Here is a 15880-nt window from a genome sequence, read left to right as displayed (position 1 = left end):
GCACGAAACCAACCACAAGCGTGGCCACGCGTATTACAGTTTTGGCATATGGAATAATCCACTTTTATGGTTTCTAGACCGCAATTGTAACCATCGCAACATTCATTATCACTGAAACACCTTTCGTTTACTTTTGAGCATTGCTCAGGCTGAGGCTGAGCAGCCGACCAAGTTGGTACCATCACAATACTAATGGCAATCACCAAAAGAACCACTAAATTATTAGTATTCATTTCAAAACCACTTAATTACTTGTGATGCTTTAATTTGATTTGTTTTGGCTTCTCCACACTTTCTTATTTATAAACCCTTCAAACTCTATGCCCAATACTTTACTATCTACTATCCATATGGATGTCAGGATGTGCATCCCATTACTAGCCAGCTATTACTATGTATACCAATAATCAAAGTCTTAAGTACATATATGCATCCACGTCTCACCACGTTGCCTCAACAACAATGGCTCATCTCCAGGGCTACTCAGCATTATATAATATAAAAGCTGTAATTAGGTAGTACATCACAACATCAAACAGCTAGAATATTAGCATAATCTTTCCATCAAATTCAATTAACTTAAAGCAGCAGCTGATTAAGCTTATCAGCTTCAGGCATATAATCCTTAACATCATCAGCACACAACCGTAGGAATAGAAAAAAGCTAACGTTTAAGTTTAATGATAATGTATTCTGTTCTTCTGTCGTTTTAACCAAAAAGAAGAATTTAGATGTCAGAGAATTAATAGCTTATCATCAACATACGCACCTCCGAACGAAGCGTTGGATAGCTGGATCCGAAGGGAGAATGGACGAACCAGATTGAAAGGCCTCATCAATGTACTCTAAATTGATGAGGTGTGAACAAGAACAGCAAGCACAGGGATCCATGTGTTTGTTAGTTGTATGAATTAATATCCCATCACAAACAAAACCAATAATTAATGTATTCGATATATCATCAAGTTTAAAGATACAAAATGCATGCATTATTGATGAAGAACAACGTACTCATAATTGAGTCATTTGGTGAACAAAGAAGTGCAGAATCTTAAAAGAGCATTGTAATTGTAATTTAAGTTAAATTAAGTAGCTAGGTAGAAGCAGCAGCCTTGTACTTGGCCATAAGAATCTTGGCAAACTCAATAAGTTTATCAGTCTCAGGCATATAATCCTTAACAGCATCATCACCACAAAATTTGTGAGCCCAAGCACAAAGTTTAGGAGTCTTTTCCTGCTCCAAAAGAACTACATTGTTCATCGTTTCCACTACGCGTAACCACCCCAAGTAGCTTCCTAAGGCAATGTCTAGGTATCCGATGTGGTCGACATTAAAATAAGGTTTCCCTTTGCTGCATTTCTCAAAGGCATCCTCAAGCAATATCAGCCCTTCTTTCACTTCATTTATTGCTGCTGTTTTTTCCTCCTCTGTTTCAGCTTTGCGCATACCGTTTAAGCTCGGGAACCACTGCATATTAATGGATCGGAGTAGTAATAACCAAACTATATAAGTGATTGTTCGTTTGTTATTGTTGATCAAACATTACATTACATTATAGAGTATTTGATTTGCAAAGCCAATACAAGAAAAGAAATGATGAAAAAAGAAAAAAGGAGAACAGATCTGAATATGTGACGGTGAAATGGAAAATGTACAGTAAATAAAATACCTTATCATCAATGTAAGCAGCCCAAAAGCGATGGATGGCACGATCATAAGGATGAGAAGGGAGAAGGGAGGGAGCAGATCCAGAAGAAAAGGCTTCATCAATGTAGTGAAGAATAATGAGGGATTCGCAAATAGGGAGATGATTGTGAAGAAGAACAGGGATCTTCTTATAAACAGGGTTAGATTTGAGTAAAAGCTCACTTTTGGGCTGCATTGTTTCTTGAATGAATTCGTAATCCACGGATTTGATGTGGAGAGCGATTCTACATCTCATCACAAAAGGACTTGGCCATGCTCCCAACAATTTCACCTCTTTCGCCATTTCTTCTTCTGATTTCACACACAATTTACAAACAACAAAATCAAACAAATAAGAGTAGTATTAATTCCTGATATTGGTAATGGTTGGTTTAGTATCGTGTAGTGGTTGATTTCTCACTTCTCACTCAACTCTAAATTCTAACCACAAATCAAATTGGCAAGGTCAAAGGAGGCCCAGTAAATAATGGAAGTTGTTCGCATGTGTAAAAAATGGTAAATTAAATTGGAACAGCCCAAAATCAAACCGCGGCAGGTACGATTCTACCACTGCTTCTTGATTTTGCAAAATTGGTGGAACAATGATAGTATAAGTCTAAACTACATTTTCCAAGTTCAAGTCTGACACATTATGAATCACAGAGTCAAGAAAGTGAGTTATTTGAGCTCCATTTACTCCATCCACTCACTAATATACTTAATTGCAAATTAACACTTTATTTTGAAATAATTTTTGTAAATAAATATTCATTTTAAATTATGAATTTTAATTATGACTATAAAAATAATTGTGAAATTTAATCCGAATTCAAATTTGAAAATTTTTGATTTGTCAAATAATAAATTTGAGGCACTTACAAATTTCTAAATGAAATCATAATTCCTAAATATGACATTACTTGATTTTAAAACTTGTGAGATGGTTGAGTTCGCTATAATAAATATTGATATTTGTTTTACATTAAGAATTTAAATTAAATCATAGTAGATGAGCTGTCTTGGTTAATCAAACATTTTAAAATTTTGGGCCAATAGTGCTAACCATTGCATCTTCCACAATTGAAAATAGAAAAAATGTAATTCTTACAAGGCAAATTAGCCAAATTAGAAAAATGCAAATCTCACAAAAATTTCATTCAATATGTGAACGAGGTAATTCAAATTGACCCACAATTGTTATACCCTTAAATCATGGCACTTAAAATCAATTCAAAGGAATAAAAGAATAGTTGCTATTTTGTGATTTAAAAAATAATAATCCCAACATGAGTAATGTAGTTGATAATTTAGTAATCACTAAAAAAGAAGGTATTGTGGGAGCCGACGGTGAGTAACATAAATCTGAATCATGATTGTAAAACCAAATACTCCCTCCTATACAGGATAAGTGTCCCATTTGGCTCCTATACAGGATAAGTGTCTCATTTGACTTTTCACGGATTTTAAGAAAAGTCAAAATGAGACCCTAAGGGTAGGAGAAAGATTAGTATTATGGGTTTTTAATTGTAAGGATTAAGGAATTAATGATTCCCACCAATTTAGCCCAATTTAAAAGCTTATTTTTTTGGCACCAAAAGTTTGAAATTTTTTTTTCAGTACATCGCCAAAATTATATCGATCATTTAATTAAGTCCCGAATTACATAATTAAGTCCTACGTTTACAATAATTTTTGGAAATTACATAAATTTCTCAAGAGTACTAAAAATTAAATACATCAGTTACGATATCTCAGAGAGCCTTCTCAATTCTTCAACAGCTTCGATGTAGTTGCAGTCGTTACTGATCATGTGAGTGCGAATTTTTTTGCGATCATTGACTTCAGATTTTTCAAATTACCAAAAAAATGCATTAATAATTTCTTAAATAGCCTCCAATTTATAAACAACCAAATTTTCAAAATGAAAAAAATCATCACATTACCCAAATTAATTTGAAACCCCAAATTAAAATGTCCAAAAATAAGGAATTCAGAAGGAAATCAGAAACTGCTGCCAAGCAAGATTTAATATTGCTATCTGCCGCCAGTAATTCAACCAAAATTTCAAAGCACACATTATAAATTGAGAAAACAGAAATAAAATGGGTATAAGGCGCCAAAATTGAAATGTCAAACAGAAATATGAACTCCATCATTACATGAAAAAACATAAAGCATAAATAGACAATGACAATGGTCATTTATTACACATTCATCTAAAACAATGGCTCCTACAAAAAACTTAAGTACACAACAAAGAGAACACATAATGCAGAAGCTGCTGTCTGCATTAAATAAGAAGGGCAAACCAGTGCTAGGCACAATCAATGCACTTGCGATTGAGTTTCAAGTGTGTAGGAAAACAATCACACGTTTGTGGAATGATGTCAAGAAGCAGATGACAAACAACACCACAGTGATTAACCTCAACAGTAAGAGAGGGGGCAGAGAAGCAGCAAACAAAATAAAATTCGATGAAGAAAAATTTAAGGCCATTAAATATGAAATCAAGGGTACTCAGCATTCAGTAGCAAAGCAAATGAAAGTGTCACAATCAACGGTGTGTAGGTGGAAGAGGAACAAAGTCATAAGAAGGCACACAAACGCAATCAAACCGACTTTGAATGAAAACAACAAGTTACACAGGTTAAGCTTTGCATTATCTAAATGTGAATATGATGAACAAAATGATGCATTCAAATTTAAGCCATCTACTAACGTTGTTCACATAGATGAAAAACACTTCTATCTAACCCGAGAGACACAGAGTTATTATCTAGCTCCGGGTGAAGTAGAACCATATAGAGAATGTCAATCAAAAAGGTTCATACCAAAAATCATGTTTATGTGTGCTGTTACAAAGCCAATATTTACAAAGTCAATATCAAAAATCTGCTTACAATGTTAAAGAATTACTTAGGGCTGTGAATAATGCATTTCAAAATCTAAGTCCACAATGTTTAAGGTTTGTATTCATCACTTTACAAGCTCGTATGATAGAGGTCATGAAAAGACAGGGGGGTTTGACTATCACATTCCTCACATGAACAAAACAAAGGCAGCAAGGGAAGGGACTTTACCAGATTACCTGAGTATTGACAAACAATTGGTTGTTGATTCACTTCAATATTTATTCACAAAGCTAAGTACAAAAAAAATGAATCAGCTTGTGGAACTCATTGGCTATGCAGGGGGGATTGATGAAGGGGATTTGAATGTAGAATTATCAGAAAACAACAACTACCAATCTCAACGAATTTCAGCAGGAGCAACAAAAATCATCATATGAGCAAAAGAACAACAACCAACAAAATTTTTTGGGACACACAGGAAAGCAACAACAGCACAGAAGATCAGCCAACACAACCTTAACCAACACAGCAACATGTTTCAAATGTAAATTCCTTTTGACTTTGGACATATTTTTGGGATCTTTAACATGGATGTTTCAGATGCAAACAACAAAAATTTTATGTTGTTTTCAATGAAACATTTTTATTCAAATGTACATTAATGAAAAAATTAAGGAATAAGGTGAAGCTTCAACCCAGATCTAGGGTTATTATACAACAACACAGAAGAAATTAAGGAAGACAGTGAAGCTTTAACCCAAATTTAGGGTTTTCAGAGAAGAACAAGAAAGAAGATAAGGAAGAAGGTGAAGCTTCAACCCAGGGTTATCAGAAAACAGCAAGAGGAATGGGGAATGGGTAGGGTTTTAGGTTTATAAAGGGAGGGAGTGTAAATGGGTGGGTATTAATTAGGATTTAAGTATGTTGATTAATTATAAGGGAGGGAAAATTAGTATGGGTAACGGAGGGGATAATTGAAAATAGGATAAACTACTAAGGGCATAATAGTCAAAAATGCATACCAAAAATAGAAATGAGACAATTAAGGTGACTTGACCATAAAAAGAAATGAGATACCTAAGCTGAATAGGAGGGAGTATTATTATACCATTAAGATATTAGTATATTTGAGTGCTCGAGACTTAAAGCCAAAATAAAAAGTAGGAGTAGGATCGAGCCTAAGAGTACAATTTCAATTATAATAATCAATTTCTCAACTCCCAACATTCATTCTCCCTACTCCCAAGACCCTAACTAAAACTTTGTGTAAGAAATGCTGTATAGGGATGGTGCCAATTTTTGTATAATAAAAATGTTTGAATTTTCTTCTAAAAAGTAGTTTGTTGACTTCACACGCCAATTAAGTTGATCTCGAGATTCACTATGTCAAAGGGTTCGAATCTTAATCACTTTTTCTCATGGGAGGGAATATGCTAGAGTATAAAACCTCAACTATAAACTTAAATTTTTAGTTGAATTTGTTTCTTGACACAATAACAATAATCAATATGGGGCAACTACTAACTGGTAAGGTAATAAACTAGCGACTACCCCAGCCCCCAATTAGGTCTGCACTTTAGATTTACACTTACCTATACTCTAGAAAATCTTAAACAATAACAGTTACCATTATTTACCAATACATTCTTCCTATATTCTATACAAGTTTTCTATTAATAAATCGAGTTCCTATCACACAATATGTTATACTCACTAGCAAGTACTATAAATCGGAGGAAGTAATGGTAATCACAATGGCATCATTTATCACGCATTCCTGCATAGCTTTGGTTTTTTCATGTACATGTAAATCAAAGTCTATCACATATCTCTTCAAAAAAAAAAAAAGTCTATCATATGATAGTATGCACTGGCAGTAACCAATAAGTGGAACAAATCATTATAGTTATAATAATTAAATAATAGGAGTAATTAAATTAGTTTTGCACACAAAGCCTTTTTCTGAACTACCCTATACACTATAATTTTGTTCTTTCTACACTGTTGGTGATCCAATTTCTTTTCTTCTAGAATTGCTTCTAAAAAATGGATACCAATTTTGACTCCAGGCTTTTGTCAATATTAATCTTAATCTAAATTTCAAAAACATGTAAATTACACCTTCCATCCCACTCATTTTATATTAAAGAGAAATAGAGTATTATTTAAGAAAAAAGTGAATAATAAATGAAGAGAGAGAATAAATTGTGTGGATGAAATTAAAAGAAAATTAAAATGTATGGATGAGTTTAAAAAATAGTGGGTCATTGTACAAAAATAGAAATTACGCAAAATAAATGAGACAGACAAAATGACAATCAATGCAAAATGAGTAAAACGGAGGGAATAAATTAATATATTAGTAATACAAATACAAAAATACAAAAATAAAAATAAAAATGGTACAAGTTCAATTTTGGCTATTGGGTAATAAATGTCTAAATTCTATTACTATTATTGAGTTAATGACATGTTAACATAAATGCAACCATATCAAAAAGAATCTCCTTTAATACAAAGCATAGAAGTATGGTTTGAATTTTTAAGTGAGAGCAATAAATTCAAAGATATTAGGAATCACTTTTGTATTAAAATATGTAGTAGTGGATGGAATAAGGTGGTAGTGTAGTGGAGAGGACAGGAAGATCACTAACTGTTGCTCATTGTTTTACCATCTACTTCAAGGGGTCAAGTAATACATCCTTTTTTAAACTAAAAAGTGAAACACAATTTTGATCCAACATCAACACGTACAAGTTCACCAAATTAACAAGAAATAACGCAAAAAAAAAAAACAAAAACAAAAACAAAAATGCTCCTATATTTTTCGAGGCACTGTTCTCAAAATTAATATTTGAAAATTTAGTTTATTTAGTGTACACAAATAAAGAGAAATGTAAAAAACCAAAGTTTTGCCCAAATAAAAAGGAGGAAAGACAATGTTGAATAATGATCTTGCTTAATCAACGCCCACTAGAGGCAATAGGTAGGGAGGGTAGGGTAGGAATGGGGAGGGAGTGGGACCGTGGGAGTAAGAAAAACAAAACTTCTTCATAAATGCAGCCAAAAGAGAGAGTGGTCAATAAATATATCTCTTCTGTATCCAAAAAAGTCTAACCCACAACATGATTTGTTGTCAAATGAATGGATGAAAAGTCAAAAAGCTCAAAAAAATCTGTGAGTCTGAAAATGACCTTTAAAACGGGCAATTCCCTTGCTCTAAAGCTCACTTTGTGAAACTCAAATATTGCAAAGTAAGAAAGCCTGAATTAGCAGCGATACCTGGAAGAAATGGCTGGTTTTGTTGCCATTTTGCTTCTATTTCACTTCCTGTTCGTCTCACAACTTTCCTATGCACTTCCCTTGTGTACTGACTTGAGTAAGTCTTCTTTCTCTCTCCTGTTGTATGTTATGCATCCAAAACTTCTGCTTTGATCACAAAATTCTTAGATTTAAACAGTCATTTTCATAAATGGAAACAAACAGGAGCACCACAAAAAACAAAAACCCCTCTGAAATTCTGTTCATACAATGGAGCTACATGCTGTGACTCTACTAAAGACCTTCAACTGCAGAAACAATTTCAAGCTATGAACGTCTCTGATTCTACCTGTGCTTCCCTTCTGAAATCAATTCTCTGTGCAGTAAGCTCCCATCACCCCACACGAATACCAGATAAACTTCTTTTTCAATATAAGTACATTTTGTAATACAAAGATATTATGATAAACTTCTTCACCAAGCACATATTAAGAATTTGCTAAATGTAGAAAATAATGTTTTTGGTTATTCGCAGACGTGTGATCCCTATGCAGCAGACCTTTTCGAGGTTAAGACAGGGAAACAGCAGCAACAACCAGTTCCGCGTCTTTGCAATTCAACCGAGTCAGGAACCTCATCAAAAGAATCAATTACTAGTTTCTGTTCAACTGTATGGAACACATGCAAGGATATTGCCATTCCAAATTCGCCTTTTGAGCCTTCCTTGAAAGGTGGAGCTCGAGAACCTGCACCAATTACTTCCAATTCTCCGACACTTCATGACCTTTGGAAGTCAGAAAATACATTCTGCAATGTTTTTGGCAGTTCTTCAGATGATGATGCTGTGTGCTTTGATGGCAAACCCATCAAGTTACACACCAATACTTCAGATACTGATGTTCCTCCAAAAGGACTCTGTTTAGAGAAGATAAGCAGTGTTAGCTACATCAATATGGCTCCTCATCCTGATGGGTCTAACCGCGCCTTCTTTTCTAATCTGCCTGGAAAAATCTGGCTGGGGACCATTCCTGAGCAAGATTCTGGAGAAAAACTAAGCTTGGATGAATCAGACCCGTTTGTGGACTTAACCGATAAAGTCCTGTTCGATACCGTGTTTGGAATGCTTGGAATTGCATTCCACCCGGACTTTGCTAAGAATGGGCGCTTCTTCGCTTCCTACAACTGCGATGCAAAAAAATCTCCTGAATGTGCTGGAAGGTGTGCTTGTAACTCTGATGTTGATTGTGATCCATCTAAGTTCAACACTACAGGTACTTCTATACCTTGTCAATATCAAAGCATAATTGCAGAATTCACAGCTAATGGATCAAACCCTTCATCGGTAATCATCTCTTCCTTACTTAAAATTTCAATCTGGCTTACTTGGTGCCATGAATATTTTCCCAACACTAGTAACTTTCTTGTTCAGATGGAAAGTGGCCAACCAACAGAAGTAAGACGGGTCTTCACAATGGGTTTACCATATACAAACAATCATGGAGGCCAGATTCTATTTGGACCTGATGGGTATTTATATGTCATGATGGGAGATGGTGGAGGAAGAAATGATCCTCATCACTTCTCCCAGAACAAGAAATCCATTCTGGGGAAGGTTTTAAGGCTTGATGTAGATAGTATTCCAAGTAAACATCTTTAACACTTAACGCACCTCTTATTTATGCAACAACTAGAATATTCCCAGGTCAATGTCTTCTATTTGACACACAATATATAAATATCCAGATTATAATGATATTGATAAACTCGGTCTATGGGGTAACTATTCTGTACCTCGGGACAATCCTTACTCGGAGGACAAGGATATGGCACCAGAAATTTGGGCTATGGGGTTCAGGAATCCTTGGCGGTGTAGCTTTGATGCAGATCGGCCTACATACTTCATGTGTGCAGATGTTGGTCAGGTTCAATACATAGCTTGAAAAATTCTTTTGCGCTTGATCTAAAAGCACTTCGTCGCATAAAACTAATAGAACTCGCATTGTAGGATTTATATGAAGAGGTTGATGTAGTCACCAAAGGTGGAAATTATGGCTGGGGTGTATATGAAGGCCCAATTCCCTGTACTTCTGGAAATGGAGCACATAATTCATCAGCAACCCCAAATCTAATCTTCCCAGTAGCAGGTTACACTCATTCTGAAATCAACAAGAAAATTGGATCAGCAGCAATATCTGGCGGGTATTTCTATCGCTCTGAGACTGATCCATGCATGTCTGGCAGGTGAGCAAACACTAATCTAAAAGCCATCACTCAACAATAAAATAGAACTCCTCGATGATTGCCATGCTTAATAATATGTTCATGACTTGTGATGTTTCAGATACTTGTATGGGGATCTTTATGCAAGCAACATATGGGCAGCTACTGAGGAACCCCAAAATAGTGGAAACTTTAGCACAGCGGCAATGCCTTTCAGCTGTGGTAAAGACTCACCAATTCAGTGTGATCCTGTCCCTAAATCTACACTACCAGCTCTGGGATACATATATTCATTTGCCCAGGATAACAGGAAAGACGTCTTCATTCTAGCCAGCAGTGGTGTTTACAGAGTAGTACGCCCAAGCCGCTGCAACTACGCTTGCTCAAAAGAGATCGTGAGGCCTGCCACTGCAAGTCCAAGTCCATCTCCCCCTACAAATGGAGCTCAATCTATGACATCTAACGGAGAATGGCTCTTATTGCTTCTTTCTTTTCTGATTTTGGTGGGTTTGTATAATTGACACAAATAATGCAGCTATTAACATTGGCAGTTTATTTCAGTTTCAATTAGATGTATACATAGTTAAATAAATTATGATGTTCTTTTAATTAAATAAATTATGATGTTCTTTGTAACTTAAATAGATTGAAAATATTTTGATAGTTCTGTAATAACTTCAGCTTTCATGTCAGACAGAAGAAAAACAAAATTGAAGCTGACTGCTAAGCTGTGCATCACTGCACTTTAGAATGGAAGATAACAAGAAGCCAATAGAATAATTGCACCATCAAATAGAGGACATAGATGGGGAAAGGGATGATGCATGACAGTGTACAATGTCAATAGTCCACTGGTGCTATTAGTAGTTACATGGAGTATTAAATATGCAAACACTCCAACATGACATGAATTAAAAAAAACCTTAGTCACTATCTCACATTTAAACCAGAGCTAAACTGTTTTGCAAGTGATGACAAAAGAATTGCTACTGCAAGATAACAATGTAATTGATAAAAGAATCAGCAACTTTCCACTGTCCTAGAGATCTCAAAATTAACATGACATGAAGGAGCTGTTGTTTTGAGAAATTTCAAACTGCATAGAACAACACTCCAACATTAAGCTCCTAAAACGTCCACAATGAAAAGGAAAATGTCTAAGGCTGTTAAAAGATATATGTATACCTCCATTGTTTACTAAACACTCCAAATAAGAAGCTAGTGTAATACTCTTCACTCTACATCTGCGAAAAGAGCATCATTTTCTACCAGTCAGAAAAAATTTATATAAAAATACTAGCTTAAATTGATTTTTCAGTTTCAAACCACATATTTTATTTTATATAAAAAAAAAATTCCAATCTAAAACAAAGAAATGATGGGTGGAAAATTGGTATTAGCAACATATATAAACAACCATCATAAACATCAAGATAGGGACTAACACACTATACCTAAGCTATCCACCAAAAGAGGCAGAGACTGGATGATAATGACAAATCCACATCAACTCATCAAGTTTTCAAACTTAGATTGTAAGAACCTTGAATTCCATACCATTTCAAACAGATTAGCTGCAGTTCATTCATATTTATAAACTGCTATGGCAATACATGAATGCATTTATCACCGGTTGGCATGACAATATGCATTGTAGAATAATACAAAATCATATCTTTTAAGATTCATACAGATGCTGAACTACAATCTCCAGTATGCCACAGAAGTTGACCACCTCCGTAACTGAGCATCAGTAAGGATCTGCACAAGAGTAAGATGTAGCTGTCACTATCTAATACCAGGAAAATCACTTGTGTTAAGATAGTGTCTGATGCAGTACATCCCTTCATTTCTGCAGCACCCGTACCCAAAACGTGATGCCTGGTACACCACATTCCTTCTGTGGACTGTGGACAACATGTGCAATTTCTGAAAGCTTATGGCACATAGATTATGAGGACATGACGAACTTGAAAGTGCCAACATCACCCTCATAAATAATTTTTGATTTTTATTTTTTAATCAGTAAAGTTAGCTTGATAGACACGTCTGGTTTTTTAGTACATTGTAGGTGATACAACAATGTCAAAGCCTTAATACCAACAATATGGGGTCGGTGGATGCTAAGTAATATGCCCGTTAAAAACTAATTGATCAAGTTTTGTTCCCTTCATTAACCTTATCAATGAGGAATTTCTCTATCAGTTCATCACAAAGATCCAGAGAAGTTTCTAGGTTCCCTTCCTCAAAGTTTTTGTCAAGAAAATAGTTGAATAAATCTTGATCTGCCATGTATCCTTTACTCCGCATCTCATCAAAGACTTGCTTTGCTTCCCCATACTTTTTCTTTTTGAGAAGCCCCCTGATAAAATCATTATAAGAACTTCCAGAGAGATCAAAGCCTTTTGCAACCATTTCTTTGTGCAAATACCATGCTTCTTTCATATTTCTTGCTTTACTATGCCCCTTAATTAATATATTATATGTGTTGCTGTCTGGCATCACATTCTGAGCACACATTTGCTTGTAAATTTCAGTTGTAGCAGGCATGTTGCTTCTGATGCTATACTGCTTCATAAGAGAATTATAGGTTGTGGAATTCGGCATAATGCCCCTCTCCAACATCCACTTCAACAGTGTCTCACCATCTTCCACCATACCTGACGAGCAAAATCCGTTCATCAACACATTAAATGTAACAACAGTAGGCTGCAGACCTTTATCCAGCATTCTACTAAGGAGTTCATGGGCCTTAGAGATTTCTCCTGACTTACAGTAGGCATCCATCAAAGTAGTATAAGTAATAACATCAGGATGAAATCCAGTCACCTCCATGTCCTCCATCAGTTTTATTGCTTGGAATAAATCCCCTGATTTACATAGACCATTAATGAGTACATTATATGTGCATAGATTAAGTTCTAAACCCTTAGCGCACATTTCATGCAAAAGTTCATTTGCTGCATCGACCTCTCCTTGCTTGCAAAGGCCATCAGCAAGGGCAGTATAGGTGACAACATTAGGAACCAACCCATTCTCAACCATCTCATTGTGCCGAAAAAAGGCCTCTTTAAGCTTACCTGCCTTGCAATAACCATCTATAAATGTTGTATAAGTGATTTCATCTGGTGCTAAGCCTCTGTCAAGCATATCATTGAAAAGTGTTTCTGCAAGCAACATGTTTCCACTCCGACATAGCCCACATATGATAGCAGAATATGTGATTACATCAGGAAAGATTTTACTTCTTTGCATTTCTTCAAAAAGCTTGATAGCAGAAAAACAATTACCAAACTTGCAGAAACCATCAATAATTGTTGTGTAGACTACATTATCTAATGGTATTCTGGAGCTAATCATTTCCCTTAGAACCCTTTCTGCATCAGCTACTTTTCCGGCTTTACACATAAGAAGAATAATGCCATTAAACGAATATGAATTGGGCTTTAAACCCTTTATTCTCATTTCATTAACCAGACTCAGCGCCATTTGTAGTTCGCCAACATGACAATATCCATTAATAACAATACTATAACTCACAACATCAGGTAGACAACCCCTTGACTCCATTTGCAATAGCAATTGGTGTGCTTCTCTAATTTTTCCCATGTGGCAAAAAACCTTTATGATTATGTTATAAGAACCAGTATCCCAACAAACCCCTGCTGCAAGGAACTCATGGAAAACATTGAAACTATCCTTAATCTTATCTGACTGGTTGGAAAGTCTAGAAAGAAGCAAGCTACAAGAATCAACAGAGATTACCAAACCATACTGCAATATCTTTTCAAAAAATCCCCTTGCCTCCACATAAAGTCCAACTTTAACCAGGACCTCAAAGAAAAGATCAAATATGCAAGGATCTGAACCCCAATCCTTGTACGTATAGATCAAATTTTTAACATAACATGAAAAAAAACGGGTAACATCCAGATTCGGTTTAGTCCAGAAAGCATATAAAAGATTATGAGCCCTCTTCAGTTCTTTTGAAGCAACAGCAATATGAATGACAATAATTTGAACTTCCAATGATGGTTCTCTATGAAGACATGCCCATTCATAGAAGTTGAATACCAACTCGTAATCATCTTTGATGTTCATAAGAACCCAAATGAGATGGTCAGGCTTGAACTTTGACTCGAAGGGCCTAAGCACATGCCTTAATGTCTCAAAGCGTCGTTGCTTTATGGTTTTAGAAATACCCTGCACAACTTCAGAATCCCTGATTGTTGGTTTTCTAGGTGTGTAATCTGGAAATGGTCTTGCACCGGCTGAATAAAAAGTGCAATGCTTTTCTTTAAAAACTCTATCCTTAAAGAAAATATGCATAAAACGACCAGAGCAAAAACTTTGAGAAGCAAATTTCAAACATCCATTGGTTAGAGAGATCACACCACTCTTCATTTCTTGGTGAGAATCCCATCAAAATGGGCTTGGACAAGATAAGGTTAACAAAGCAGCAACTGCAGGCCATGTAGCTTTCTCGAGTAGAAAAAAAATCAACATGAGCTCATTACCTACAAATCATAAACAAAATAAAAAATAAGGCAATAAAAAATGTGCAAAAGAACCTTAACTACATGTCAGCATCCCTCCTAATATTTTGTTTTTGGATAACATACAGTGGCAGCTGCATTGATGATAACAAAAGAATTTACCTTCAGCACATACATACAGATAGGGCATAAATTGATAACAGATATTACAAATCAACATCAAGACAAATGGACAGTAACCACTAAAACCTAACGGCCTATTCATCTACTCAAAGTTATAAATTCCAAAACGAAAAAACAAAATTCTAAATTGAAAAAGAAAGCCTGATCAGACAGTTCAGCGCAAGGAAAGGGAAGGAGGAAGAGATATGTTAAAATCATTCCTGCAGTTCATAAGGCTTTATATGGTACATTTCGATGAGGCATTTCATCAAACAGTTGGAATTGATAAATACGCAAACTACAGTCTACAAGCCTAAAAGGCTGAAACAAATGTAGCACTTCGATTTGAATCTATAAACATGGGAAATCATTGGAATTTCATAAAACCAAATAAGAAAATCAAAGAACAAATGTTGTTCTCATTAATTGAAATGCAATACTAGTGTTAGTTTATTACTCCCTCCAATTTACTAGTAATGTCCCATTTGCTGTTTGGACACTATTTATCTCTTACACTTAATTTGTATTTTATTATTAATCTATAAGTTAAAAATAGTCAAGTGGAATCTTGTTTGATTCGTCTCAATGCAGGGATTATTTATATCAACTTTCTACAATTTTTAGTTACGCACTTAAAGATATTAAGGATTGAATAAGTGCATTGAGACATTACTAAGTGAATTGGAGGGAGAAGTGAATTGGAGGGAGTAATATGATAAAACAAAAACAAAAGTGAAAAGATGGTATTAAAGAAAACATAAGGGTGTTTACCTAAAAGGAAAGAAACCATGGTAAAATCCCTAATGAAATTAAAATATGGGACGTTATTGGATAATATAGATAAAGTTAAGGTGTAATGTAATGGAGTCTGGCTGTGTGGTGACAAGACAACGATTTTATTTCAAGTTGAGAAGAGTCAGAATTCAGAAACATATCTAAATTAGTAGGCTTGATTACTAGCAAAAACGTTCAATTAGGGCTACGCAGCTATTACTATGCCCGTGAGCCGTGGCCGTGCATTTTTTTTCTTATTTTTTAAGACTTACACTTAGGAATTAGATTAGGGATTCAGATGTCATAAGAGAGGATCAGCATACGGATCTGGATCCGCGGATCTTAATTTTTAGACCCAGATCTGTATCCACTGATCTTAAAAGATCTAGGATTCTATTCGAGTCTAAAACGAGTCCAAGCTTATTTTG

General features: G+C 35.2%; 4 protein-coding genes across 4 annotated transcripts in view; 2 read left to right on the top strand and 2 right to left on the bottom strand.

The window, feature by feature from the left end:
- Positions 1 to 922: 922 nt before the first annotated feature.
- Positions 923 to 2350, bottom strand: LOC130821453 (glutathione S-transferase U18-like). The gene is made up of 2 exons (XM_057687240.1): positions 1671 to 2350; positions 923 to 1468 (listed from the first exon to the last, which is right to left on the bottom strand). Exons 1-2 carry the CDS (start codon positions 1989 to 1991, stop codon positions 1094 to 1096), a joined length of 696 nt encoding a protein of 231 aa, XP_057543223.1. The 5' UTR covers positions 1992 to 2350; the 3' UTR covers positions 923 to 1093.
- Positions 2351 to 3911: 1561 nt separating this feature from the next.
- Positions 3912 to 4595, top strand: LOC130821798 (uncharacterized). Its single transcript, XM_057687577.1, has one exon. The coding sequence runs from the start codon at positions 3912 to 3914 to the stop codon at positions 4593 to 4595; it is 684 nt and encodes a 227-aa protein (XP_057543560.1).
- Positions 4596 to 7556: 2961 nt separating this feature from the next.
- On the top strand, positions 7557 to 10684 carry LOC130821452 (HIPL1 protein-like). The gene is made up of 7 exons (XM_057687239.1): positions 7557 to 7918; positions 8026 to 8183; positions 8336 to 9142; positions 9230 to 9443; positions 9544 to 9722; positions 9806 to 10041; positions 10142 to 10684. Exons 1-7 carry the CDS (start codon positions 7831 to 7833, stop codon positions 10539 to 10541), a joined length of 2082 nt encoding a protein of 693 aa, XP_057543222.1. The 5' UTR covers positions 7557 to 7830; the 3' UTR covers positions 10542 to 10684.
- Positions 10685 to 11396: 712 nt separating this feature from the next.
- Positions 11397 to 15880, bottom strand: part of LOC130821451 (pentatricopeptide repeat-containing protein At1g05670, mitochondrial) — a 5378-nt gene continuing 894 nt past the window's right edge. Inside the window, exon 2 of the mRNA XM_057687238.1 lies at positions 11397 to 14537. Within this exon, the coding sequence (XP_057543221.1) occupies positions 12175 to 14424 (2250 nt within the window). The 5' untranslated portion in view covers positions 14425 to 14537 and the 3' untranslated portion in view covers positions 11397 to 12174. The remainder of the gene's footprint in view (positions 14538 to 15880) is intronic.

The sequence above is a fragment of the Amaranthus tricolor genome, chromosome 8, assembly GCF_026212465.1.
Source record: "Amaranthus tricolor cultivar Red isolate AtriRed21 chromosome 8, ASM2621246v1, whole genome shotgun sequence".
NCBI lineage: Eukaryota > Viridiplantae > Streptophyta > Magnoliopsida > Caryophyllales > Amaranthaceae > Amaranthus > Amaranthus tricolor.
Note: the sequence above shows the minus strand (reverse complement) of the source record. Positions and strands in the feature narration are given on the sequence as shown.